Source organism: Bos javanicus, chromosome 15, assembly GCF_032452875.1.
Source record: "Bos javanicus breed banteng chromosome 15, ARS-OSU_banteng_1.0, whole genome shotgun sequence".
Classification (NCBI taxonomy): Eukaryota; Metazoa; Chordata; class Mammalia; order Artiodactyla; family Bovidae; genus Bos; species Bos javanicus.
In genome coordinates this window covers 31,341,114-31,366,467 of record NC_083882.1, presented here as the reverse complement: position 1 = coordinate 31,366,467, position 25,354 = coordinate 31,341,114, and the positions used below count along the sequence as shown (strand labels likewise).

The 25,354-nt window shown below is 46.9% G+C and overlaps 1 protein-coding gene across 1 annotated transcript in view; it reads right to left on the bottom strand.

The window, feature by feature from the left end:
- Positions 1-25,354, bottom strand: part of GRIK4 (glutamate ionotropic receptor kainate type subunit 4) — a 501,670-nt gene that overhangs the window by 333,294 nt on the left and 143,022 nt on the right. Inside the window, exon 2 of the mRNA XM_061440611.1 lies at positions 8,373-8,504. Within this exon, the coding sequence (XP_061296595.1) occupies positions 8,373-8,454 (82 nt within the window). The 5' untranslated portion in view covers positions 8,455-8,504. The remainder of the gene's footprint in view (positions 1-8,372; positions 8,505-25,354) is intronic.

Genomic DNA, 25,354 nt, shown 5'->3' with positions numbered 1-25,354 from the left:
AGCAGGCTCCTCCCTCTGGACCACGCCCCTCATCGATGTGGGCTAAAGGGGTTCCGAAGCTGCCACGAGCTTATCGGCCCCAAACCCAGCTCAATGGGAAGAAACACACACCAAAAAGATACAGAATGGCTGCTGGGTGACCAGGCATGCCTGCAGCCCTTGTCCAGCTGATATGGAATGTGTGCCCCCGCATCCAGACTAATGAGAGCTAAGTGTGACCGCTGTCTCGCCTGCAGCTGAGCCGCGAGGCTGTGAGTGGGATTCGTGCCTCCCGCCCACTCGGGCTCGCACACACCCAGGCACTTGGTTGAGAGCTGGCAGCGGCCACCGCCATCACCCGCGCATCTCTGACTCCTCAGCAGTGGCCACGGGGAGAAAAGAAACGTCCAGGCAGGGCTACACCAACCGAGCAAGCAGAACTAGTAGGGCTTCCCTTCTTATCCTGCTTAAGCAACGGTGGCCGAATGGGGTCATGGCTTAAATCGGGCAGATGGCTGCCTCCATTCTAAGCTCTGGTGAGTGGCTGTTAATGAGAACACAATGATAATGGGCTGCCTCCCTCATAGTATGAGAACAGACCAAAGGCTGCAGTATTCTAACACAGTATCCCAGCTTGGAAAGGGTCCTAAAGGTAAGAGGTCCAGCCCCCGCTCCACCCCCCGCCCCCCCATGATGCTGAAATCTCTGTCCAGCCCAGCTGTGGCCATCTCCAGCTGTGAGGACCTCAGCATCAGAACCCATCCCATCTGTTGGATAAGCATTTTTCTACACCAAACCCAAATCTCTCTCCATGATTTCCACCTCCCCCTGAAACAACACATTCCCCCCACACCCTCCCGCCAAAATAGAGCTAATGACTCAGTCCCCATCCCAAGACTCTTGTAAACCACTGTGCAGGGCTGGAGACAGGTTTTTGAAATTCTGACAAAATATCACCATGCCAGTTCTCTCAAATCATGTATGTCTCTGCCAGGTAGGGCTTCCTCTGGCAGAGCAGCAGATAGTGTGGGTCATCGCGTGAGTGGAGGGGCCATATGAGACCCTGGGGAAACCAGGCCCTTCAAGCACCCGTGAACATAGGAAGGCATGCACCAAAATTATTTGGAAATCAGCTCTGTGATGCATGGCTTTGAGTTAGGAAAAAATAACCCCCTCCCTTGTCTCTAATACCACTGCCACTGGGGCCTTTCCGAGTTTCCTTCCGGAGATTCATCCTGATACGCTTAAGAAAACACGATGTTTCCTGCCATCACCGGCCTGTTTGCTTTAGTCAGTCTGATTTCTTAAGGTCCTAGGTGTTGGCATGCTGGCCCTTGTGGCTTTCAGTCTTACCCATAGAGAATGTACAGTCAGAGGGGAGGATGGGATAAATTCGGAGAGTACAACTGACATATATACACTACCCTGTGTACATAGACAGCAAGTGGGAAGCTTCTGCAGAGCACAGGGAGCTCAGCTCGGTGCTCTGTGATGACCTAAAGAGGTGGGATGGAGCGGGGTGGGAGGGAGGCTCGAGAGGGAGGAGATGTATGTACACATGCAGCTGATTCACTTTGTTGTACAGTAGAAACTAATAGAACATTGTAAAATAATCATACCCCAATTAAAAAAAAATGTACTGCGGGACTTTCCTGCAGGTTCAGTGGTTAGGACTCCGAGCTTCCACTGCAGGGGGCATAGGTTCAACCCTTGGTCAGGGAACTAAGATCCTGCATGCCACTCAACCAAAAAAAAAAAAGAGAGAAAAGAGAGAACACACTAACAAGTTATTCAGGACTCTGCCACCTAGGCTGCCCTCCAACTTGACTCAAGAGGTCCCCTTTGTCCCCGCCCAGATGTCCTCCCCTCTCTTTCCTTTGGAGGCTACCACTCCGCTGCATGAGAGCTGGGCAAGCCACAGACTCCGTGAGCCTCAGACTCCTCTTCTACGAGATGTGTCTACTTCTATCTACCTGGCAGGTTGTTGGGGAAACTGAATTAACACATGTCAGCCACCTGACGTGAAATGCCAACTCATTGGAAAAGACCCTGATGATGGGGAAGATTGAAGATAAAAGGAGAAGAAGGTGACAGAGGATAAGATGGTTGAATAGCATCACTGACTCAAGGACACGGACTTGGGCAAACCACAGGAGATGGTAAGGGACAGGGGGGCCTGGTGTGCTGCAGTCCATGGCTCACAAAGAGTCGGACACAACCTAGGGACTGAACCAAAACAACAAAGAGCGTGTTATACAGCGTAAACCGTGGCATCGATGTCACCAGGCAGTTGGGAGTCAGGAGTCCTGGCACTGCCACAGTGGCCTTTGCCAACTTGCTCTGCCTTATGGGGACCCCAGTTTGTCTTATCTGTAAAATGGAGCATCTAGGCCTAATGCATCCCTTGCTTCCTCGGTGCAAGAGACTATGGCCAGAGGCTGCAGCTCACAGATGGGCTCTGGAAAGCTTGAGAGAGAGGATACACATCCTGACAGTATCCAATGCAGTGCTCCTGGAGGAAGACCAAGCCACAAGCAAAGACAGAGGACGCTGCAAGGCACTCTGGCCTGGAATACCTTTATAACCAAGCCTCCTTCATCCCTCTGAAGAGGCAGGGGTAGCAGGGGTGGGAAGGAAGGAGAGGAGAGACAGCCCTGAGCTAGCACGCATGCGGGCAGACGCTCTAAAGGACTGCTTTCAGCAAAATAGTTGCTCTCCTAAATACATATTTTGGACACTTAGGGTTAAATAAAATTGGTTGACATTTCTGAGCACTGACCAACATCTGGGAGAAGAGAGATTAGAAAACTGACAGGTCAGTTCAAGATTCAAAACTCATCGTTAGATAATTCATCCAGCAGTTCCTAAGCACCTTTCATGGGCCAGGCACTGTGCTAGACTCAGGAACACAGACATAATAACAAAGACCCTGATCCCCTAAGGTGGTCATTAGGGGAGGGATTTGTGTCCCAGAAAGCTTTGTCCATGGATTCTCTCTCTAGATGACAGATGAAGGAGAAAGGCATCAATTTGTATTTGTCCCTAATGTGAAAGACCAACTGATTGGGTGACTCAATTGGGAAAAGAGATGAAGAGTTACACGCTGATCAAAATTTCATAAATCAAATCACATGATCACATCACACATTATGCAGGGAAGCCCACTACTCAAAAAGCCCCATGCTATGTCCTCTGAAAGACACAGCATTCCACTGGTATATTTGGATCTTAGTGGGGTCACTAAGAGTCGGACACGACTGAGCGACTTCACTTTCACTTTTCACTTTCATGCATTGGAGAAGGAAATGGCAACCCACTCCAGTGTTCTTGCCTGGAGAATCCCAGGGACGGGGGCGCCTGGTGGGCTGCCGTCTGTGGGGTTGCACAGAGTCGGACACGACTAAAGCGACTTAGCAGCAGCAGCAGCAGCAGTGTCCGATATATTTAACACACAGCAGAACAGGGTAAGAAAACCGGTGCATTTTATTCCCCTGCTTACCTCCCCCAATTCTCTTATTATCTTCATCTTCATAACATCTGAATGTTCTGTGTTAAACATTCTCTCTGCAGGACTTGGAGCTCATTGAGGGAAACCAATTCAGTGAAAAATGGGAATTGTAAAGTGCTTGGGGTCCTAGTAAGACAGAGTGTCGAATAAATCCAAGCTCTTGCTGCTCGACCTCACAGGGAAACCTTAAACAAGAGATTCAACTGCTACAATAACCTGTTGATGTCTGGCGCCACCCACACTGAGCAGAACTCTGTACCACCCTGATCGAGCCTCTCAGATCCCCAGGCCTCAGTTTCCTCATCTGTCTGATGGACTTTGGGCCCTTAGGAAATTATTTGGGAGTTAAAAACAAAAAAAGAGTGAGAGCCTATAAAAGCAATAATGATTCCATCTTTCAATCCCTTTACCAGATAGAACACAATACATTTTATGTGACTGCTGTGATAATGGAATATCCCCAATGTCTCCAGGGCTGTAGAGCTGCAGTAGAGCAAAGCGGAAAGAGAAGCTTTGGAGACAGACAGGTTTGCATTTCAGTCTCTCTGTGACCTTAGTTATTTAAGCTCCCTGAGCCTCTGTTTCTTCATCTATAACTTTGGATCATTAATTCTGACGTGAAGATTGCCTGAAATATGTGAAACACCCAGCACAGTACCTGGAAGAAAGTGAGGTCTTTCCAAGTGGGAATTATTATGGGGATTATTATTATTTAGCACCATATCCTCAGTCGTTGGCACACAGCAATCAATAAATACTTGCTGAGTGGACTCATGAATGAATAGGTGAATCCCTGTTTTTACCATTACAGCTAACACTTGCCTTAGAACTCAATCAGGATCTCCAGTCCATTCCTCTTCTCTCTTTTAAGTAAGACAGATAGATGAACATTTTCTCTTTCTCCTCTTTCTCCTTTTTTTTCTACTTCCTCCAATAAGTCTACCTCTTTAAGCACAGGGAAAAGCTGACTCATTGGAAAAGACCCTGACGCTGGGAAAGATCGAGGGCAAGAGGAGAAGGGGATGACAGAGGATGAGATGGTTGGATGGCATCACTGATTCAATGGACTTGAGTTTGAGCAAGCTCAGGGAGATAATGAAAGACAGGGAAGCCTGGCGTGCTGCAGTTCATGGGGTCGTGAAGAGCTGGACACGACTTAGCGACTGAACAACAACAACAAAGGCTGGAAGAAACTAAAACAATGATGCGGAGCATGTTTTGAGGGAACCACATCTTGCAAGGATCACAAACCCATCCACCTACCCCTTCACTGAGCTTGTGTGACACACTTGCACACATCAAGTGTGAGGGCCTGTGTCACGTTGTCCATCTCCCTTGGAAGCCAAACTCTGGTGGGAAAATGCCATAATAATCAGAGTACAACCCAGTGAATGATGGAACAGGGGAATGGGAGAATGGTTGGGCAAAGATGATCTGACCCTAGGAAGGACAGGAAAATATTGGGAAAGGAGTCTGAGGAGGAAGGGCTATTTACACCAGTGATATTGGTGGTGCAAAAGGGGGAGAAGGAGGAGGGGAGGGGAGAGGAGGAGCTGGAGAAGTCGCTTTTTTTTTTCCAGGCAGAGAAAATGGAATGCAAGGAAGAAATCTTCAGGCCCAGAAGAGGAATGAGAAAAGCCCAGAGTAAACCTCCCTAGTATATGGCATATTCACTTAACAGTGAGTAGTCGTGTGGCTAACATAAGTGACCAGGGAAGGAGTAACAGACGGCTAGCGGGAAAGCCTCACATTCATTCAGCTGACAAATACTGAGTTCCTAATGAGTCTGGGGGCAAGATTTGCTAATATCAGAAACGGGATGGGAGGAAACGAAGAGACAAGGACCTTCACCTGCTGTTGAAGGTGACTCTGCTTCCCCAGTGGCTTAGGGAGCCCACTGGTGGGCAATGGAGGGGACACTGCAAGAGGAGTCAGGAGACCAGGCCCTAGGACTGACTGCCACCAGCTCCGCCCCCATGAGCCCTGTGACCTTGGCCAAACCGCCACCCCTGTGGGTCTCCCTCCCCATCTGCGAAATGAGCAGGTTGGAAAATGGGATCTGCAGAATCCTTTGTGGCTTTAAGATATAATGATGATCCCTTTAAGTAATGGAGGGCTCTAGAGATGGGGAGGGGAGGTCTTCTCAAGGCATTTATTAACTTGTGGCTCCCACAGTCATCACTCAGAGGACCCAGAGGGACAGAAGCAAAATCAAAAGACATTTCCAGAAGATAGATGACTGAAGTGGGCTGACAGATGTGTGAGAGTTTGGGGAATTTATGCGGGCAGCTTCACCATCATAAATAAAATCCCTTTCTCTTACCCAAAACCTCATTGGGTCGGGGCGGGGGGGTAAACACCGGACCCTGTAATAGACAATTTGGCTGTATCTCCCGCCCCGTGCCTCACTTGAATGAAAAACAGCAGTCCCAAGGCAGGGTAATGGGCTCGGCGCCTCTTTACAAGCATCCATATTGTCACCAGCCGTCAAGCGGGGCTGGAGATGGAGCAGGCGGGACCATTTATCTCCGAGATCCCTGGTCTCTTCATTCAGTCTCGCTCTCACAGCCATCTACATTGAGTCTGGGGGTTTGGGAGGAACTCCAGAAGAATCAAATGTGGGGAGAGTGACCCCTGGGAAAAGGGAAGGAGCAGCAGCCCCTCCCTTTTCCAAGAGGCTCTGGAGGCCTTGGGGGACCTGGCGCCATCAACACTGGTCCAGACCATCGGTGCAGAAGGCTGCCTGCTGCTCAGCTACTTGCGTTTTCCTGACCTACTTCTCTCCTCATCCCTGCCCTACTCCAGATCCCCTCCGGAGTCCGAGTAATTAGCACCTTTTCATCCATAAAGCTCCTGGCTCCCAGGATAACCAAGGAGACAGCAAAACAAGCCCGGGCATTGCTGTTTTGGTTTTTCTTTACTTTTCTCTCTCTTTGTTGACTTCACTCAGCTTCCTGGACTCTGCAGGAGATCAGGCTCGGTCTGACCTTGTCCACCAGCAGGGCCCCTGGCTGGAAATCAGCTGGACGTGGCCTGGCATGAACCACAACCAGCACCAGCAGAGCGGACGGAACTGGACAAGCATCGTTCCAAGTGTGGGGATGGGAGCACAGGGGTCCCTTGGAAGCCCTCCCCCGTCGCACAGCAGGCCAGACAGGGATCTGTCAGCTTCACTTTCTGCTTTCCCTCCGAGGGAACAAGTGTCAAGAGAGCCAAGGCCGCAAGGCGCTACTGATTCCGGCTCAGTCTCTTTCCGCTTCCCATTAGCGACAAATGGAAATTGATGGGTTACCGCTTCATCCACTCATTTAGAGGAGAAGAAAACCTCACAGCAAATGCTGAATAACTGGAGGCATCTTATAAATTAAGCATCTTAAGGATATGAACCGTTTTGCATTGCTGCTAAGCAGAATTAAATTAGGTTTTGAAGTTTCAGTAGAAGTGAATGGGGAAGAGGGAGGAAAGGGTTTGTTTTTAATTCCTTTTTTCAAGTGTGCAGGGTGGTGAGCCAAGGGCAGGATGAGGGGAAGGACTGAGTCACTGGTCCTCATTTCTGATTCCAATTAGCTGTCTCTGGCATATCCATGGAGAAATATGTCTGTGTGCCCACGACACAGCATGGAGCAACTTGGGGGCCTCAAACTTAGGCTCTGTGATGCCTGGCCTGGCCAGAGCCTCCTGACCACCATCACCACCATCATGCCAATGTCTGGGACCTTAGAACCAGTTCTAACTGCACTAGAGGAGTTCAGGAGCTTTAGGCCAAGTCCCTGGGATTCTATATCATAGTCTTCATTCTAAAACAGCCTCTAACCCTTTCAGGTTCAAGTTTAGGATCTCGGATCCTGCCTTGTGCATAGTATCCACTTTCGCCATCCCCACCCCAGTCTAGACAGAGAGGCCTCAGGTGGGCACCTGCCCAGATAACCTACTTGGTGTTTAGGTGCTTCTAAGGCTGTTGCTTGGCCTTGCCCAGGGGTCCTGCTGTTGGACTGGTCTTCTTGTGACCAACACACCTGCCTGGATTCCTCACTGCTGTGCCCCAGCTACCTGTCCACACTGACTCCCTTCCCCATATACAAGTACACAACCCAGTCCCCAACATCCCACATCTGTCCCAGGCCATCAGCTGACCACACAGTGTCTGCTGGACCGGACTATCTGTCTCTGCAGCTAGAGCGTGTTCTCAATACCCAGATCACCAGTGCTCCACTGGTGGAGCAATGCCTGCAGTTAAGCAGCTTTGCTCAGTCTTGGAGGTGTTGAAGGGTAGGGGAGGCAGTTGATTTTTCAGGCATTTCTGAACCCTGGAAAGAGCCAAGCCTTCTGCCAGGCACAGGGGTGCTGATGGACCATCAATAGCAGTGCCTGCCTATAACTAGAAGGAGCACCCCCACGGCAGCAAGGCCAAGGGACAGAGCGGGTGGACATATGTCCCTGAAGTGGCCCGTTCTTCCTTCCCACAACCGGGCTAGGGCAAGCAGACACCAAGGCCTTGCCAAGCAGCCAGGTCAGGGGCACCAAGAACACTTCATCTGAACACAGCCTCCAGGAAGACTTCTGGGATTGATCAGAGGAGAGAAGAGATGAGCTGTGCTCTGCTCTCTAGCCCTGGATTTGGAAGCCCCCCAGCCATTCCCACCCTGAGTCCATCACAGGCTGCAAGAGACACTTATCAGAATCTTTAGTTTCATCACAAGAGGAGCCAGGCAGCTTGAGCAGATCATAGCTGTGGGCCTGTCGGCTGCCCCACCACTGCCACCCCTGCCCCAGCCAAACTCAGGAGGGCAGTGCAGGGTCAGATGTGCCTGGCAGACACCTGGGTGCAGGAGGGGCATCGCCCAGGGCTGGGCTGCCCCCAGGGTGCCACAGGGGCAGCGCTTACCGATCCTCAGGGAGTGTGGACTGCAGGCGACCATCACGAGCCACGTGGGAAGCAGCACCAAAGGCGCCCAGACGCGGGGCATCTTCTATAAATCCTCATGGAGCCCTCCGCTGGTCTGGGCATGACATAACTCTGCGGGGGAGGGGGAGAAGTGCGTGAGTCCCCGTGCTGGGAGCCACCCCTCCAGCACAGCGGCCTCCCCGAGTGGACAGCCTCAGTGAGGAGGACTGACGCTCCCTCCCCGAACCCCTGTGCCTGTGGGGGAGCTCCAGGCCGGCTCCAGGCCTTTGCCTTCCCCACTCTGCCCAGGCTCACAGAAGCCTCAGGTTCTAAAGCCATCCTCCACCTTCATCTCCATCAAATCAGGGGCAGGCAGTGTGACTGTGGCCAAATGCTTCATAGTGAAAAGTGAGGTCGCTCAGTCATGTCTGACACTGTGCAACCCCATAGACAGCTGGCCACCAAGCTCCTCTGTCCACAGGATTCTCTAGGCAAGAATACTGGAGTAGGTTGCCAATTCCTTCTCCAATATAGGAAAAAGACTAGAACAAACATTTCACTAACAATATATCCAAAGTTTCAGAGCACACTTGGAAAAGTACTAGAGAAAATGCAATTATAAATCTCAATACGTTATCACTATACACTCACCAGGACTTCCCTGGTGGCTCAGCGGTAAAGAATCTGCCTGCAGTGCAGGAGATGCGGGTTCAATCCCTGAGTTGAGAAGATCCCCTGGAGAAGGAAATGACAACCCACTCCAATATTCTCATTTGGGAAATCCTATGGACAGAGGAGCCTGGCAGGATTAGTCCATGGGGTCACAAAAAAAGCCAGACACTATTTAGTGACTAAAACAACATACACTCACCAGAACGCCTTAGAAAAATGATACTACAAAGTGTTGGCAAAGATGTGGAGCAACTAGAACCCTCCTACAGTGTCACTGGGAATGTAACTTGACGTAACTGTTGTGGAAAACTGGTCTATTAGAGCTTAACATGTATGCTAATATCCAGCAACTCCATAGGTATTTCTAATAGAAATGTGTGATACACTCACCAGAGACATACTAGAATGTTCACAGGGGCACTCTTTGGATTTCCCTAAACTGGAAACTACCCAGATGTCCAGCAGCAGGATGGAGGAATGTAGTGTCCGATCACACAAGGGAATACAACTTGGAAATGAAGACAAACAGTCAACAACTCCATGCACCTACGTGATGAATCTCACAGACATAAGGTTGAGTAGAAGAAACCAGGTACAAAAGAGCATTTACCGCATGATTCTATCTAAAAGCAGACAAAACCACCGTGTGCTATAAGAAGTCCAGTTAGTGATGACCCCTGCAGGAGGGTGGTGACCAAAATGGGCCACGGGGGTTCTTCTGAGGATGCTGGTGATGTCCTGTGTCTTATTCCAGATACTAAGCAAAGTGTGCTCAGTTTGTGAAATCAGTCGAGCTGTATATATGCTGATGATAATGTTCACTTTTCTGTATGTGTGTATGTGCATTACACTTGGTAAAGCTTTTGTTTTATGACATCCCCCCTTCCCACGGCAGCTCATGTTGCAGCCTAACCCAGCACCTTGCATCTTCCTGCACACAACTCCGCCCCTCTGCCTGGTGTGTGCTCCTTTCCCCGCACCTTGCCAGGTGCCAGAATCGGGTGCCTCTCTACCCCCTCCTAGCAGCCTCTAGTGGCTCTGATGGCAAAATGTTTTCCTCTATTGCCCCTGTCTCTCTGGGTTCAGCGTGGGCTTCTCCAGGGCCAGACCACTCCCAGTTTTACTGCTGTATCCCTTGAGGCTACTTATACCAATAGGTGCACAAGACATATTTGTTCAATGGATGGAAGGTCTCAAGCCACTGACTGATATAAGGAGACAGAGGGAAATAAAGGATAAAGATTGGAGCAAAGACAACTTTGCTGTTGGCAAATCAGGCTCAGAATCTTTGTCTTTTAGTTCACTGGTGCTGGGACTTCCCTGGTGCTCTATTGGCTAAGGTTCTGCACTCATAATGCAGGGGGCCCAAGCTGGACCATAAAGAAGACTGAGTGCTGAAGAACTGTGGTGCTGGAGAAGACTCTTGAGAGTCCCTTGGACTGCAAGGAGATCAAACCAGTCCATCCTAAAGGAAATCAATCCTGAATATTCATTGGAAGGACTGATGCTGAAGCTGAAGTTCTAATACTTTGGCCACCTGATGTGAAGAGCTGACTCATTAGAAAAGACCCTGATGCTGGGAAAGATTGAAGGCAGGAGGAAAAGGGGATGACAGAAGATGAGATGTTTGGATGGAATCAACGACTAATGGACATGAGTTTGAGCAAGCTCCGGGAGATGTGAAGGACAAGGAAGTGCTGCAGTCCATGCGGTCACAAAGAGTTGGACACAACTGAGCGACTGAACAACAAAGGCAGGGGGCTCAGGTTCAATTCCTGGTCAGGGAACTAGATTCCACATGACACAGCTAAGACCAAATAATGATGCAGCCAAATAAATAAATTTAACTAAATATTAATTCATGGGTGTTAGTTCAGGAAGAGATGAAAGCAACCATGATCTCAAGGGAAGCTTGGCGTTCTTACTCATTGTGGGTAAGGTTGACTACGGAGTGACTGTCTTCCCACTAGAATTCAAGCTCAGTGGAGGTGGGGCTGGAACAGAAATCCTGTTTCTCTGTCATCTCAGGGCCCAGAACTGTGCCTGGCATATATTACAGCCTCAATAAATTCGCATCGAGTGGAAAATGAATAGGCTGTCAAAGATGGAAGAACCGTAAAAATCTTGCTAGGCTATATAAAAGTAATACTAAATATAATCGTTTCTGTCAAATGCCTTCCATTTATGCCTGGTCAGCCCACTGCACAATAATTATTATGCAGACCGCTAAATAGGTGTCAGATTAGCCTGTGTAAATTTTATTTGATGACAGAACTATACTCAATCCATGAAGCCTGATGGCCATTATTCATGACCCCAAAGGCTGGCTGATCCTGGAGACCACATGTAAGGACAATGGCTCAGGTCCTCTGCTGCTCTTGGGCAAAGTGATGAGAAATAATCTCCCCCAAAACCTTACAGGAATAAAAAGCACCAACATGACACAAGTTGGTAAAGCAAAAGGGTTTGCAAAATTTTTTCCATAATCTTTATCTTATTTAATCACAAAACAAGTTCTGTTACTAACAAGGAAGCTGAGCTCAAGAAAGGTGCCTAGTTCAAGGTAACACAGCTGTTACTAGGGAAAGCCAGGGCTAAGCCAGGATTCAGACTCTGTCACGTACTTGTTTGCGTATGAGAGCAGATCGTGAAGCTTCTGAATTCTTTATCCAAAAACACAAGGAAAGTTGAGGTCTTATTTTCAATTTATATGAATCTGGTCTTAGAACTTAATGACATAGCCTTTATCAATTGAAAATATTTCCATAATTTAAAGATAAATTTTTTTTCTAGCAATAGAGCATCCAGCCCCTTTTCCCACTAACATCATCCCTAGAGAGTTCCACCTCCACCCATGAGTTATTACCACTGGCATGGTGCGGCTTCTAAATTAGAATCTCAAGCCCAGAACACCTATACTGAGATAGCCGCCTCCTGAAATCTCCACCTGGACGTCCCACAGCCCTCCAGACACACCTAGTCCTAAAAAGGAGGACTCCTCTCCACCGACCCCACCATCTGTTTCTCCTCCTACATTCTCCTTCCCAGTGGATGGCACCACGATCCATTAGTCACCCAAGTCAGAAAGCAGAGAGTCACTGTAGAGTTCTACTTCCCCACACTCCACATCGACTCAGTCACCAAGTCCCAATGGCTCCGTCACTTTCTCTCCATCACCATCAACCTGCTCCAGTCCAGACATCCACCAGCAACAACCAGGACTCTGTGATAGTAGCCATCTCCGTCTCTCTCCCTCTGGTCTTTCCCTCTCCATTGGGTCTCCAGTGAGTGGCCAGAAAAGTGAAATAAAAGTGTTATTCACTCAGTCGTATCCAACTCTTTGTGACCCCATGAACTACAGCCCCACCAGGCTCCTCAGTCCATGGAATTTTCCAGGCAAGAATATTGGAGTGGGTTGCCATTCCCTTCTCCAGGGGATCTTCCTGACCCAGGGATCAAACCCGGGTCTCCTGAATTGCAAATAGATTCTTTACCATCTGAGTCACCTGATCTTTACCATCTGAGCCACCTGAACGAGCATCCGGGAGTTCTTACCAAACTGCGAACTTGATAATGACACACCCCAGCCCCAAAGTCTACCACAGCTCTCCACTGCATCAAGAATCAAAGGCAAACTTAACTCCAACAGATAAACCCTTCAAGATCTGGTTCCTCTTTCTTTCTTGCTTTTTTTTTTGTTTTATATTTTTGACCATGCTGGGTCTTCATTGCTTTGCTGGCTTTCTCTAGCTGTGGTGAGCAGACCCTACTCTCTAATTGCGGTATGAGAGTTTCTCATTGCAGTGGCTTCTCTTGTTGCGGAGCACAGATTCTAGGGCACGTGGGCTTCAGTAGTTGGGGCTCCCAGGCTCTAGAGCACAAGCTCAATAGTTGTGGCACTCGGGCTTAGTTGCTCCATGGAATGTGGGATCTTCCCAGACCAGAGATCAAACCAGAGTCTCCTGATTGGCTGAAGGATTCTTTACCACTGATCCACCAGGGAAGCTCTGGTTCCTGTCTTCTTGTCTTTACCCTCAACTCCACTGCAGCCGATCCTCAGCAGAGCTCAATCTTCAACTTGCCTCAGCACCCACCCTCTGCCTGTGCACAGGCTGCAGTCTCGCCCCGTGATGGCCTGCACACTGTGTCTTCCAGGCTCACTGCATTACCTCCCCTCTGAGGCTTTCTGTGATCCCTTTCCCATCTGCTGCTACCACATCTGGAACATTCCTCGTTAGGACACGTACTCTGCTCATGATGATGCCTCCTGTCTCCCCACAGAACTGTCAGTTGTGATGCCGGGACCGTAGCCAGCACCAGCACACTATCTGGCACACAGTAGGTGCTCTATTAGTACTGGCTGAATGAAATCAATGAACAGAGGGCGTCAAAAGGCATTTTCTGAGTTTATGCCAAGATGAAATAAATTCTCAGTCTGACTTGTACGTTTTATGTTTTGTACATTCACTGTAGTTAATACAAACAATCTAAGCAGACAGAATGCTCTAGATCCAGGCATAGGATCATCATGTCGATATATGTTGAAAGGAGGAAAGTGCAAGTGAAAAGTTAGCCTCTCAGTCGTGTCTGACTCTTTGTGACCCCATGGACTGTAGCCTGCAGGCTCCTCTGTCCATGGGATTTCCCAGGCAAGAAGACTGAAAAGGGGAGGGAAACGTTTATTGTCCTTTACTTCTGAGGTTGGGGCTTGGACTGCCAGCCACAGTTCTTACACAAGTTGAGTCCTGCACTGTCATGCAGCGGCTATACACCATGAGCAAGTGAGTTAACTTCTCCGAACCTCAACCTGTTCATTCATAACATGGGGATGATAGAAACGTGTCCGTGTTCAGTCACTAAGTCGTGTTCGACTCTTTACAACCCCATGGACTGTAGCCTTCCGGGCTCCCCTGTTCACAGGCTTTCCCAGGTGAGAATACTAGAGTGAGTTGTCATTTCCTTCTCCAGGGGATCTTCCCAACCCAGGGATGGAACCTGAGTCTCCTGCATTGTCAGGCGGATTATTTACCACTGAACCACCAGGGAAGCTCAATGATAAAAGCACCCTCACAGAATCATTAGGAGGAGTGATGCTAAGATGCTTATCCTGTACTTCTCAGAGTAATTAACTGTTCATGGCTATTATACTAACTCTATAAGATGATATTGCATACCACTTCACAGATGTGGAAACTGAGGCTCAAGGAGGATCAATCACTAACCCAAGGTCATGCAACTAAAGCAGTCGTGCTGAAGTTCAAATTCAAGACCGTCTAACCCCATGTGATCACAGATCCCAGGCTCCTCGTTCAACTAGAGTTGAATACAAAGGCACTGGCAGAATTTAAGTCCAAAGCAGGCTGATACAAATATGGCTTCTAATTTCTGAAGGCCTCTGATAGATCTTTCCCAGGCAATTTGAGAACGCTGTTCTTGACACCCTAGAGCACTCATGCCAACCCTAACAAGTGCACAGTTAGGGCCCAGCACGGAAGGAGGCCAGGTCAGATTTGCTGTGGTCCTTAAGGAGGGAACTTCCTGAGCAGCTCCACCCCTTGGAGCCTGTTTCCTCATTGGTAACATGGGGATATGAATGCCTACCTCATGGGGTGACTGGCACCAGGAGAGCAGGGAACATGTAAGAATTTTCCACCTGCATCCCCAGTGTCTAGCACAGGCTGCCCCACAGTGTGAAAGTGTTAGACGCTCACTGGTTTCCAACTCTTTATGACCCCATGAACTGTCCTGCCAGGCTCCTCTGTCCATGGGATTTTCCAGGCAAGAATATTGGAGTGAGTTGCCATTTCCTCCTCCAGGGGATCTTCCCAGCCCAAGGATCAAACCTAGGTCTCCTGCATTACAGGCTGATTCCTTACCATCTGAGCCACCAGGGAAGCCTCAAAAATATCTGTTGAAATTATGAAATAATTCAGTCAGGTTATAGACATGGAAAAGGCTCTGTGGGCGTGAATTATTTCCTAATGAGTTACTTTCAGAGTCCTTGCCCAAAAAGAAAATGTAGTGTTCGGGTGCAGCTCCTCCACGAGCATGCTCAGCTCTCCTGCTCCAGCCCTTCAGCCCCCACCTGCACAGCACAGGAAGTATCACCCCACACACTGATTGCATCCTGCCCCATGAGCACTTGAGAGACGTGCTGTGGAATCAGACTGGCGGTTGAGGCTTCTGCGGTCTCATCCCTGCTTCAGCATTTACCTGCCCAGGATGTTTCCTGACCCAAACACCAGAAATCAGTTGCTGTTCAGTCACTCAGTTGTGTCCAACTCTTTGTGACCCCATGGACTGCAGCACACCAGGCTTCCCTGTCCTTCTCCATCTCCCAGAGTTTGCTCAAACTCATGTGCATTGAGTCGATGATGCCATCCAACCATCTCATTTTCTGCTCCCCCTTTTCTCCTCTTGCCCTCAGTCCTTCCCAGCATCAGAGTCTTTTCCAGTGAGTCGGCTCTTTGCATCAGGTGGCCAAGCTACAGAGTTTCAGCTTCAGCACCAGCCCTTCCAATGAATATTCAGGACTGATTTCCTTTAGGATGGACTGGTTGGATCTCCTTGCTGTCCAAGGGACTCTCAAGAGTCTTCTCCAGCACCAACAACTCAAAAGCATCAATTCTTCAGCACTCAGAATTCTTTATGGTCCAACTCTCACATCCATAAATGACTACTAGAAAAACCATAGCTTTGACTCTACAGAGCTTTATCAGCAAAGTGATGTCTCTGCTTTTTAATACAATGATCAGAGGTCCCCAGTTTTTTTCAAAGGGGGCACCTAATTTCCATTGTTTCAGTATCTCAAGACTGCTCTGCTTCCTCAAGGTAGAAAATCCTCTCCTGTCTCTTTCAGACCTCAATGTCTCTAATCCTCTCTCTGGTGCTTGTATTTTATTTTTTAAAGGTTTTTAATGTTTATTTTTACTTATTTATTTTGGCTGTGCTGGGTCTTAGTTGTGGCATGTGGGATCTAGTTCTCTGACCAGGGACGGAACCCAGGCCCCCTGCATTGGTAGCCAGAGTCTTAGCCACTAGGCCACTGGGAAGCCCTGGTGCTTGTATTTTTGAATGAAGCTCCGTGAGAGCAGAGCCTTCTTCTTCACTGTTACACCTTCAGCACCTAGAACAGCACCCAGTGCAATGCCATTATAAATAAACATTAAGAAATGAGTGAATAAATGAATGGTTATTTAACTTGCATGTATTGATGCTCTCTCTCTGTTCCAGACTGTGCATTCCTGGAAGGCAGGGGAGCATCATCTCTCTGGCATGTATCTTCCTGACACGTTTGTTATGATGCTCATCCTGAATAGAAGCTCCACGAATGTGTGCTGACTCTCAACCCACACTGGTTAACAGGCACAGACAGACACTGCCCAACTACAGCTCCTCGTGTCCCACGGTAAACGGCGTCTAGACTCCCTGACCCAGTTGTGCTAAATGACCTCTCCTCTCCTGACTTGTCAGCGGTCCCTCTGCTGGTCTCTCTCATCCCCATAAGGCTATTACACCATCAATTCTGGTTTTCTGGGGTGGGTCCAAGAGGAGGCTGACAGCCACTAGAGGATGTTTGGTGGTGGGAGGACAAAGGAAATCAGAGGGGCAGCCAGATTAATTACAGGTTTGCTCTCGACTCTGGGCAACAAGATCTTGATTACTCCTCACGATGCTCCAGCCTCCTCAAGACAAATGGACTTGTGATTCTCTGCTCTTCTGACTCCTCCAACAGAGAGAAACTCCCAACAGCAGCTAGCAGCTTGGATGGGATGTGCAGGTAGTGGGGTGGCACCCCAGGCCATGTGGCCTCCTTGGGGAGTCATCCTCTGTGACCTGATACCATGAGCAGCATGTGCTAAGCATCCCGTCTCCCTGGCAACAAGTATGTGATGCTTGGATGCAGATCCTGTCCTGGGAGTCAGGGGCCTGGGTGTTCACTAGCTCTGAGCCTGTCTGAGCCTCAGTTTTCCATTTTGTAAAATAAGAGAGTCAGACCAATGATCTCTAAGGTTCTTTTAAACTCTGAGATTCTTCAGTTCTAGGAACTGTACTTTATGAGAACAGGTAACATTTACTAAATATTTGCTTTCTGGACTTCCCTGGTGGTCCAGTGGTTAAGAATCCACCTGCCAATGCATGAGACACAGGTTTGAGCCTTGGTCCAGGAAGATCCCACAAGCTGTGGGGCAACTAAACTTGTGCACCTAGAACCCATGTTCCACAACAAGAGAAGCCATCACAATGAGAAGCCCACGCACAACATCGAAGACCCAGGGTAGCCAAAAATAAATAAATACATATATGTAAGTACATTTGCTTTCTATGTGCAAAGTACTATTTAAGATTTAATGCTCCTCAGAGTTCTGTGAGGCAGACACTCATCCCCCTTCCAATCCCCAGCAGACAAGGACCCCAAAGGTGGAGGGGTCAACTGGGACTTGCCAAGGTCACTCAGCTCATCAGTGGAAGAGCCAGGCCATGGCTCCAGCACCCCGTTCTCATCCACTGCTCTCTACACCTGCCTCCTCTAGGCACCCCAGAATCTGGCACACAGTGGTACCTGAGGAGGTGTTAAAATGTGATGATAGTGGTTATCACGATGTTGAAGAAGATGAGAAATGCAAATAGACCTGGGCCCATTTGCACACTTTGCCAAATCAGGGGCAGGGGGAGCCAGCAACACAGGAATGAGTCTAGGAGTGTCCTTTGGCAAAACGATCAGCCCCAACGTCCTCAGCCTTTAGGATTTACTATCAGGAGACGCTCTCAGGAGTTTGTGATGAGTTACAATATGGCACACCAGCCAGGGAGGCTTGGCATCAGCTGGACCAGGTCTGACGCATCAGGATAAACTAAAGTGGAAGGACTGTCCTGCCTGAGCCTGACTTTAGGGGAGGCATCCAGGGAGCAGGGCCCCTGGAGGTGTCTGCCAGCACTCAGGACACACAACTGCGGAAGCGGTTCCCAATTCTTGGGCACTAGTGAGTGAGCCGGGGGGGACCCCAGTTTGCCTTCCCCTCCAAACCACTTCCCATGTCTATTTCAGACCAAAGCACTCAGTCCACCTCTAAACAAAGAGATGACAACCCTGGTTTCCAGTTTCAGCTGTCGCTTTGCTTCCTTAAGCTGGTTACTTAACCTCTAAGAGCTTCATTTCCACAATTATAAACCATGGGTGACGTGAGGCCTCCCTTGAAAAGCTGTTGGGAGAGATCTTAGGAGTAATGCAATCGGTGAATGTGAACTTCCGGTCCCTCCCTCATCCCATCCAAGGCACCCTGGACCACAGCCACATCTTCTCCCAGTGAGACGACCTCCCACGCCTCATGCTAAGATTAATCCACAGCCCTCTCACTTCCGAAATGCTGCTCCAAGTCAGCCCCGCCTAGAACCTTTCCCTGAAGAGTCAGCCCCACTTCCTCACTCAGACTCAGCCTGGCACAGGAGAAAAAGCAGACGCTGGAGGTGGAGAGCTGTGCGACCTCAGGCCCATCTCTTAACCTCTCAGAGCCTCCATTTATTCTTCGGTGAAATGGGGAACTACACTCCCACCGTCTGCCCTTCGGGGTTGCTAAGAGACTCAAAGGAGATAATAGCTGGAGAATTACGTTGTAGGTGAATGAAGTGCTGTCTAAAAAGAATTGGTGTTTGTTTTTCCTTTATACTAGACTGGCCAAAGCATGCGTGCTGAGTCGTTTCAGTTGTGTCTGGCTCTTTGAAACCCTGTGGACTGTATCTGGCTCCTCTGTCCATGGGATTTCTCAGGCAAGAATACTGGAGTGGGTTACTGTGCCCTCCTCCAGGGCATCTTCCTGATTCAGGGATTGAACCAAGGTTTCCTGCGTCTCCTGCATTGGCAGGCAGGTTCTTTACCACTAGCGCCACCTAGGAAACCCAAGCATAAACTAGACTTAATACCACTACATGATTTATACTTCATTCATTCAACAAATATTTCTATTGAGTGCCTACTGGATGACAGGCAGTGTCCAATTCCTGCCCTGATGGAGCTTACAGTCTAGGGAGGAGATATTAATCCATATCTAGGTAACTAGATGCCATAATGACAGATGGTGGGGGGAAAGTAGAGGCTACTACAGAGTGTTTGGTGGGGTCCTCACGTAGCCAGAGGGGAAGGCCTTGCTAAGGATAAAATGTTTGACTTGAGTTGGCCAGATTCTTTGAAGGGGACAGGGGTGAGTAGGGAGGAGAGGAGCCAGACAGAGGGAACAGCACAGCAAAGGAGACCCAGAGGCGCTGGTGGAGCGCTGCGCCATGAGTGTCGGAGATGGCAGGGAGCCCACGAGGCTAGAAAGCTGGGAGCACCTTCTCTTTGAATCTGCTGTGTTTCTGTGAGTCCCTCTCATTAGGCATCCCCAGTCTCTCTCTGCTCCAAAGTCCAGGATAAGGCTCTGCATCCACAGCCAACTGCCCTCCTGAAACTCACACTGGACTGAGCATCCTTCACAGAAAAGGGAGGAGGCCACAGCATCCGAATCTCCTCTCTATGGCAAAGGAGGTGGTTAGAGGTGACAAGATGGACCCAGCAGTCAAGGTGAGCCATGAGAGATGGGAAGAGGATCCCTGGGTCAGATGTGGAGTCCAGACTGGCTCTGGATGGTGAAAAATGTCCCTGGCATTTATCTGAAGCCACCAGGATAGGCCCTGGGGAGCCAAGCTCCTAGCAGAGACCATGTGAGTTGAGGCTTTGAAAGAAAATAGCCCAGTGGTGGAGCCGTCTGGAACATTTAAAGCAGAGAGACCTTGCAGGAGCCTCCACAGAGGAATAGAGCAAGCGGGGAGAAAGATGGGGAGAGAAACTGCTGTAAAGGACAGCATCCTAATTACCTCCATGTAAACGCAGCCCTCCCTCCCTTGCTCAGGTTCTGTCTGGGTGTTTGGGAGGAGAGGGGCTGCCCTGCAGAAGCCTAGGAACGAGGCTGTGTGCACTGCAAACTTCCATAAAGAGATGTGGGAAGAGTTGGGTTCTGTAGCCTGGAGAAGACAAGGATGGGGGTGGGAGATGTATCTGAGTTTAACCATCTGCAGCCAGAGATGGGTTATTATAGACTCACGTATGATGGAAGACAATCTCCAGCTCCGCTGAGGTCAAAGCCAGAGGACAGCACTCTAACTGTTATGGATAAGGAAGCACGTCCTGACCTGAAAGTGGCTGGGCCACAGACGCAAGCTCCCTTCCCTTGGCCGGGTTCCATCTCACCCACGTGGTCAGCTCATGTACACATCAGCCTTTTCAGCGTCTCAGACACTGTTGGCAGGAAGTAAGGCCCTGTCTTCTTAAAGTCCCTGCCAGAGCAGGAGAGAAGGCAGCCATTCCAAGGTGCATGCATTCCTCCAGGAGGCCCAGGACTGGCCCCTCGCTCCCAGCACCCCTAAGGCTGGCGGGTGGGGGGTGCAGTAGGCAGAAGTAAAGAAGATAGGAAAGCTAGATATTGCACAGTAAAGGTCCACAGCAAAATAAGTGGCATGCCTGCATGTTCAGTTCTGACCGACTCTTCACAAGCCCATGGGCTGCAGCCCACCCAGCTCCCCTGTCCATGGAATTTTCCAGGCAAGAATACTGGAGGGGGTTGCCATTTCCTACTCCAGAAGATCTTCCTGCCCCCAGGAATCAAACACACATCTCTTGTGCCTCCTGCATTGGCAGGCAGATTCTTTACCACTGCACCACCTGGGTGTCCCCTTCATTTTTTTTTTAATAGGAAGATTTATTTTTTTTAATATAAATTTATTTATTTTAATTGGAGGCTAATTACTTTACAATATTGTATTGGTTTTGCCATGCATCACCATGAATCCGCCACAGGTGTACACGCACTCCCCATCCTGTACCCACCTCCCATCTCCCTTCCCGTACCATCCCTCTGGGTCATTCCAGTGCACCAACCCCAAGCATCCTGTATCCTGCATCAAACCTGGACTGGTGATTCGTTTCTTATATGATATTTTACATGTTTCAGTGCCATTCTCCCAAATCATCCCACCCTCTCCCTCTCCCACAGAGTCCAAAAGACTGTTTTATACATCGGTGTCTCTTTTGCTGTCTCGCATACAGGGTTATCGTTACCATCTTTCTAAATTCCATATATATGCGTTAGTATACTGTATTGGTGTTTTTCTTTCTGGCTTACTTCACTCTGTATAATAGACTCCAGTTTCATCCACCTCATTAGGACTGATTCAAATGTATTCTTTTTAATGGCTGAGTAATACTCCATTGTGTATATGTACCACAGCTTTCTTATCCATTCATCTGCTGATGGACATCTAGGTTGCTTCCATGTCCTGGCTATTATAAACAGTGCTGCGATGAACACTGGGGTACACGTGTCTCTTTAAGTTCTGGTTTCCTCGGTGTTTATGCCCAGTAGTGGGATTGCTGGGTCATAAGGCAGTTCTATTTCCAGTTTTTTAAGGAATCTCCACACTATTCTCCATACTGGCTGTACTAGTTTGCATTCCCACCAACAGTGTAAGAGGGTTCCCTTTTCTCCACACCCTCTCCAGCATTTATTCCTTGTAGACTTTTGGATCACAGCCATTCTGACTGGCATGAAATGGTACCTCATTGTGGTTTTGATTTGCATTTCTCTGATAATGAGTGATGTTGAGCATCTTTTCATGTGTTTGTTAGCCATCTGTATGTCTTCTTTGGAGAAATGTCTGTTTAGTTCTTTGGCCCATTTTTTGATTGGGTCTTTTATTTTTCTGGAATTGAGCTGCAGGAGTTGTTGCTTGTATATTTTTGAGATTAGTTATTTGTCAGTTGCTTCATTTGCTATTATTTCTCACATTCTGAAGGCTGTCATTTCACCTTGCTTATAGTTTCCTTTGTTGTGCAGAAGCTTTTAATTTTAATTAGGTCCCATTTGTTTATTTTTGCTTTTATTTCCGATATTCTGGGAGGTAGGTCATAGAAGATCCTGCTGTGATGTATGTCGGAGAGTGTTTTGCCTATGTTCTCCTCTAGGAGTTTTATAATTTCTGGTCTTACATTTAGATCTTTAATCCATTTTGAGTTTATTTTTGTGTATGGTGTTCAAAAGTGTTCTAGTTTCATTCTTTTACAAGTGGTTGACCAGTTTTCCCAGCACCACTTGTTAAAGAGATTGTCTTTTCTCCATTGTAAAGTATTCTTGCCTCCTTTGTCAAAGATAAGGTGTCCATAGGTGTGTAGATTTATCTCTGGGCTTTCTATTTTGTTCCATTGATCTATATTTCTGTCTTTGTGCCAGTAACATACTGTCTTGATGACTGTGGCTTTGTAGTAGAGCCTGAAGTCAGGCAGGTTGATTCCTCTAGTTCCATTCTTCTTTCTCAAGATTGCTTTGGCTATTCGAGGTTTTTTGTATTTTGTATTTCCACAAAAATTGTGAAATTATTTGTTCTAGCTCTGTGAAAAATACCATTGGTAGCTTGATAGGGATTGCATTGAATCTATAGATTGCTTTGGGTAGTATACTCCTTTTCACTATATTGATTCTTCCAATCCATGAACATGGTATATTTCTCCATCTATTAGTGTCCTCTTTGATTTCTTTCACCAGTGTTTTGTAGTTTTCTATATATATAGGTCTTTAGTTTCTTTAGGTAGATATATTCCTAAGTATTTTATTATGCAATGGTGAATGGAATTGTTTCCTTAATTTCTCTATTTTCTCATTATTAGTGTATAGGAATGCAAGGGATTTCTATGTGTTGATTTTATATCTTGCAATTTTACTATATTCATTGATTAGTTCTAGTAATTTTCTGGTGGAGTCTTTAGGGTTTTCTATGTAGAGGATTATGTCATCTGCAAACAGTGAGAGTTTTACTTCTTTTCCAACTTGGATTCCTTTTATTTCTTTTTCTGCTCTGATTGCTGTGGCCAAAACTTCCAAAACCATGTTGAATAGTAGTGGTGAAAGTGGGCACCCTTGTCTTGTTCCTGACTTTAGGAGAAATCCTTTCAAATTTTCACCATTGAGGATAATGTTTGCTGTGGGTTTGTCATATATAGCTTTTATTATGTTGAGGTATGTTCCTTCTATTCCTGCTTTCTGGAGAGTTTTTATCATAAATGGATGTTGAATTTTGTCAAAGGCTTTCTCTGCATCTATTGAGATAATCATATGGCTTTTATTTTTCAATTTGTTAATGTGGTGTATTATATTGATTGATTTGCAGATCTTGAAGAATCCTTGCATCCCTGGGATAAAGCCCACTTGGTCATGGTGTATGATCTTTTTAATATGTTGTTGGATTCTGTTCGCTAGAATTTTGTTAAGGATTTTTGCATCTATGTTCATCAGTGATATTGGCCTGTAGTTTTCTTTTTTTGTGGGATCTTTGTCAGGTTTTGGTATTAGGGTGATGGTGGCCTCATAGAATGAGTTTGGAAGTTTACCTTCCTCTGGAATTTTCTGGAAGAGTTTGAGTAGGATAGGTGTTAGCTCTTCTCTAAATTTTTGGTAGAATTCAGCTGTGAAGCCGTCTGGACCTGGGCTTTTGTTTGCTGAAAGATTTCTGATTACAGTTTCAATTTCTGTGCTTGTGATGGGTCTGTTAAGATTTTCTATTTCTTCCTGGTTCAGTTTTGGAAAGTTGTACTTTTCTAAGAATTTGTCCATTTCTTCCAAGTTGTTCATTTTATTGGCATATAATTGCTGATAGTAGTCTCTTATGATCCTTTGTATTTCTGTGTTGTCTGTTGTGATCTCTCCATTTTCATTTCTAATTTTATTGATTTGATTTTTCTCCCTTTGTTTCTTGATGAGTCTGGCTAATGGTTTGTCAATTTTATTTATCCATTCAAAGAACCAGCCTTTGGCTTTGTTGATTTTTGCTATGGTCTCTTTTGTTTCTTTTGCATTTATTTCTGCCCTAATTTTTAAGATTTATTTCCTTCTACTAACCCTGGGGTCATCATTTCTTCCTTTTCTAGTTGCTTTAGGTGTAGAGTTAGGTTATTTATTTGACTTTTTTCTTGTTTCTTGAGGTATGCCTGTATTGCTATGAACCTTCCCCTTAGCACTGCTTTTACAGTGTCCCACAGGTTTTGGTTTGTTGTGTTTTTATTTTCATTCATTTCTATGCATATTTTGATTTATTTTTTGATTTCTTCTCTGATTTGTTGGTTATTTAGCAGCGTGTTGTTCAGCCTCCATATGTTGGAATTTTTAATAGTTTTTCTCCTGTAATTGAGATTTAATCTTACTGCTTTGTGGTCAGAAAAGATGCTTGGAATGATTTCAATTTTTTTGAGTTTACCAAGGCTAGATTTATGGCCCAGGATGTGATCTATTCTGGAGAAGTTTCCATGTGCGCTTGAGAAAAAGGTGCAATTCATTGTTTTGGGGTGAAATGTCCTATAGATATCAATTAGGTCTAATTGGTATATTGTATCATTTAAAGTTTGTGTTTCCTTGTTAATTTTCTGTTTAGTTGATCTATCCCTAGGTGTGACTGGGGTATTAAAGTCTCCCACTATTATTGTGTTAATTTCCCCTTTCATACTTGTTAGCATTTGTCTTACATATTGCTGTGCGCCTATGTTGGGTGCATATATATTTATAATTGTTATATCTTCTTGGATTGATCCTTTGATCATTATGTAGTGTCCTTCTTTGTCTCTTTTCACAGCCTTTGTTTTAAAGTCTATTTTATCTGATATGAGTATTGCTACTCCTGCTTTCTTTTGGTCTCTATTTGCGTGGAATATCTTTTTCCAGCCCTGCACTTTCAGTCTGTATGTGTCCCTTGTTTTGAGGTGGGTCTCCTGTAGACAACATATATGGGGGTCTTGTTTTTGTATCCATTCAGCCAGTCTTTGTCTTTTGGTTGGGGCATTCAACCCATTTATGTTTAAGGTAATTATTGATAAGTATGATCCCATTGCCATTTACTTTATTGTTTTGGGTTTGAGTTTATACACCCTTTTTGTGTTTCCTGTCTAGAGAAGCTCCTTTAGCATTTGTTGGACTGCTGGTTTGGTGGTGCTGTGTTCTCTCAGCTTTTGCTTGTCTGTAAAGCTTTTGATTTCTCCTTCATAATATTTGAATGAGATCCTTGCTGGGTACAATAATCTGGGCTGTAGGTTATTTTCTTTCATCACTTTGAGTATGTCCTGCCATTCCCTCCTGGCCTGGAGAGTTTCTATTGAAAGATCAGCTGTTACCCTTATGGGAATCCCCTTGTGTGTTATTTGTTGTTTTTCCCTTGCTGCTTTTAATATTTGTTCTTTGTGTTTGATCTTTGTTAATTTGATTAATATGTGTCTTGGGGTGTTTCGCTTTGGGTTTAAT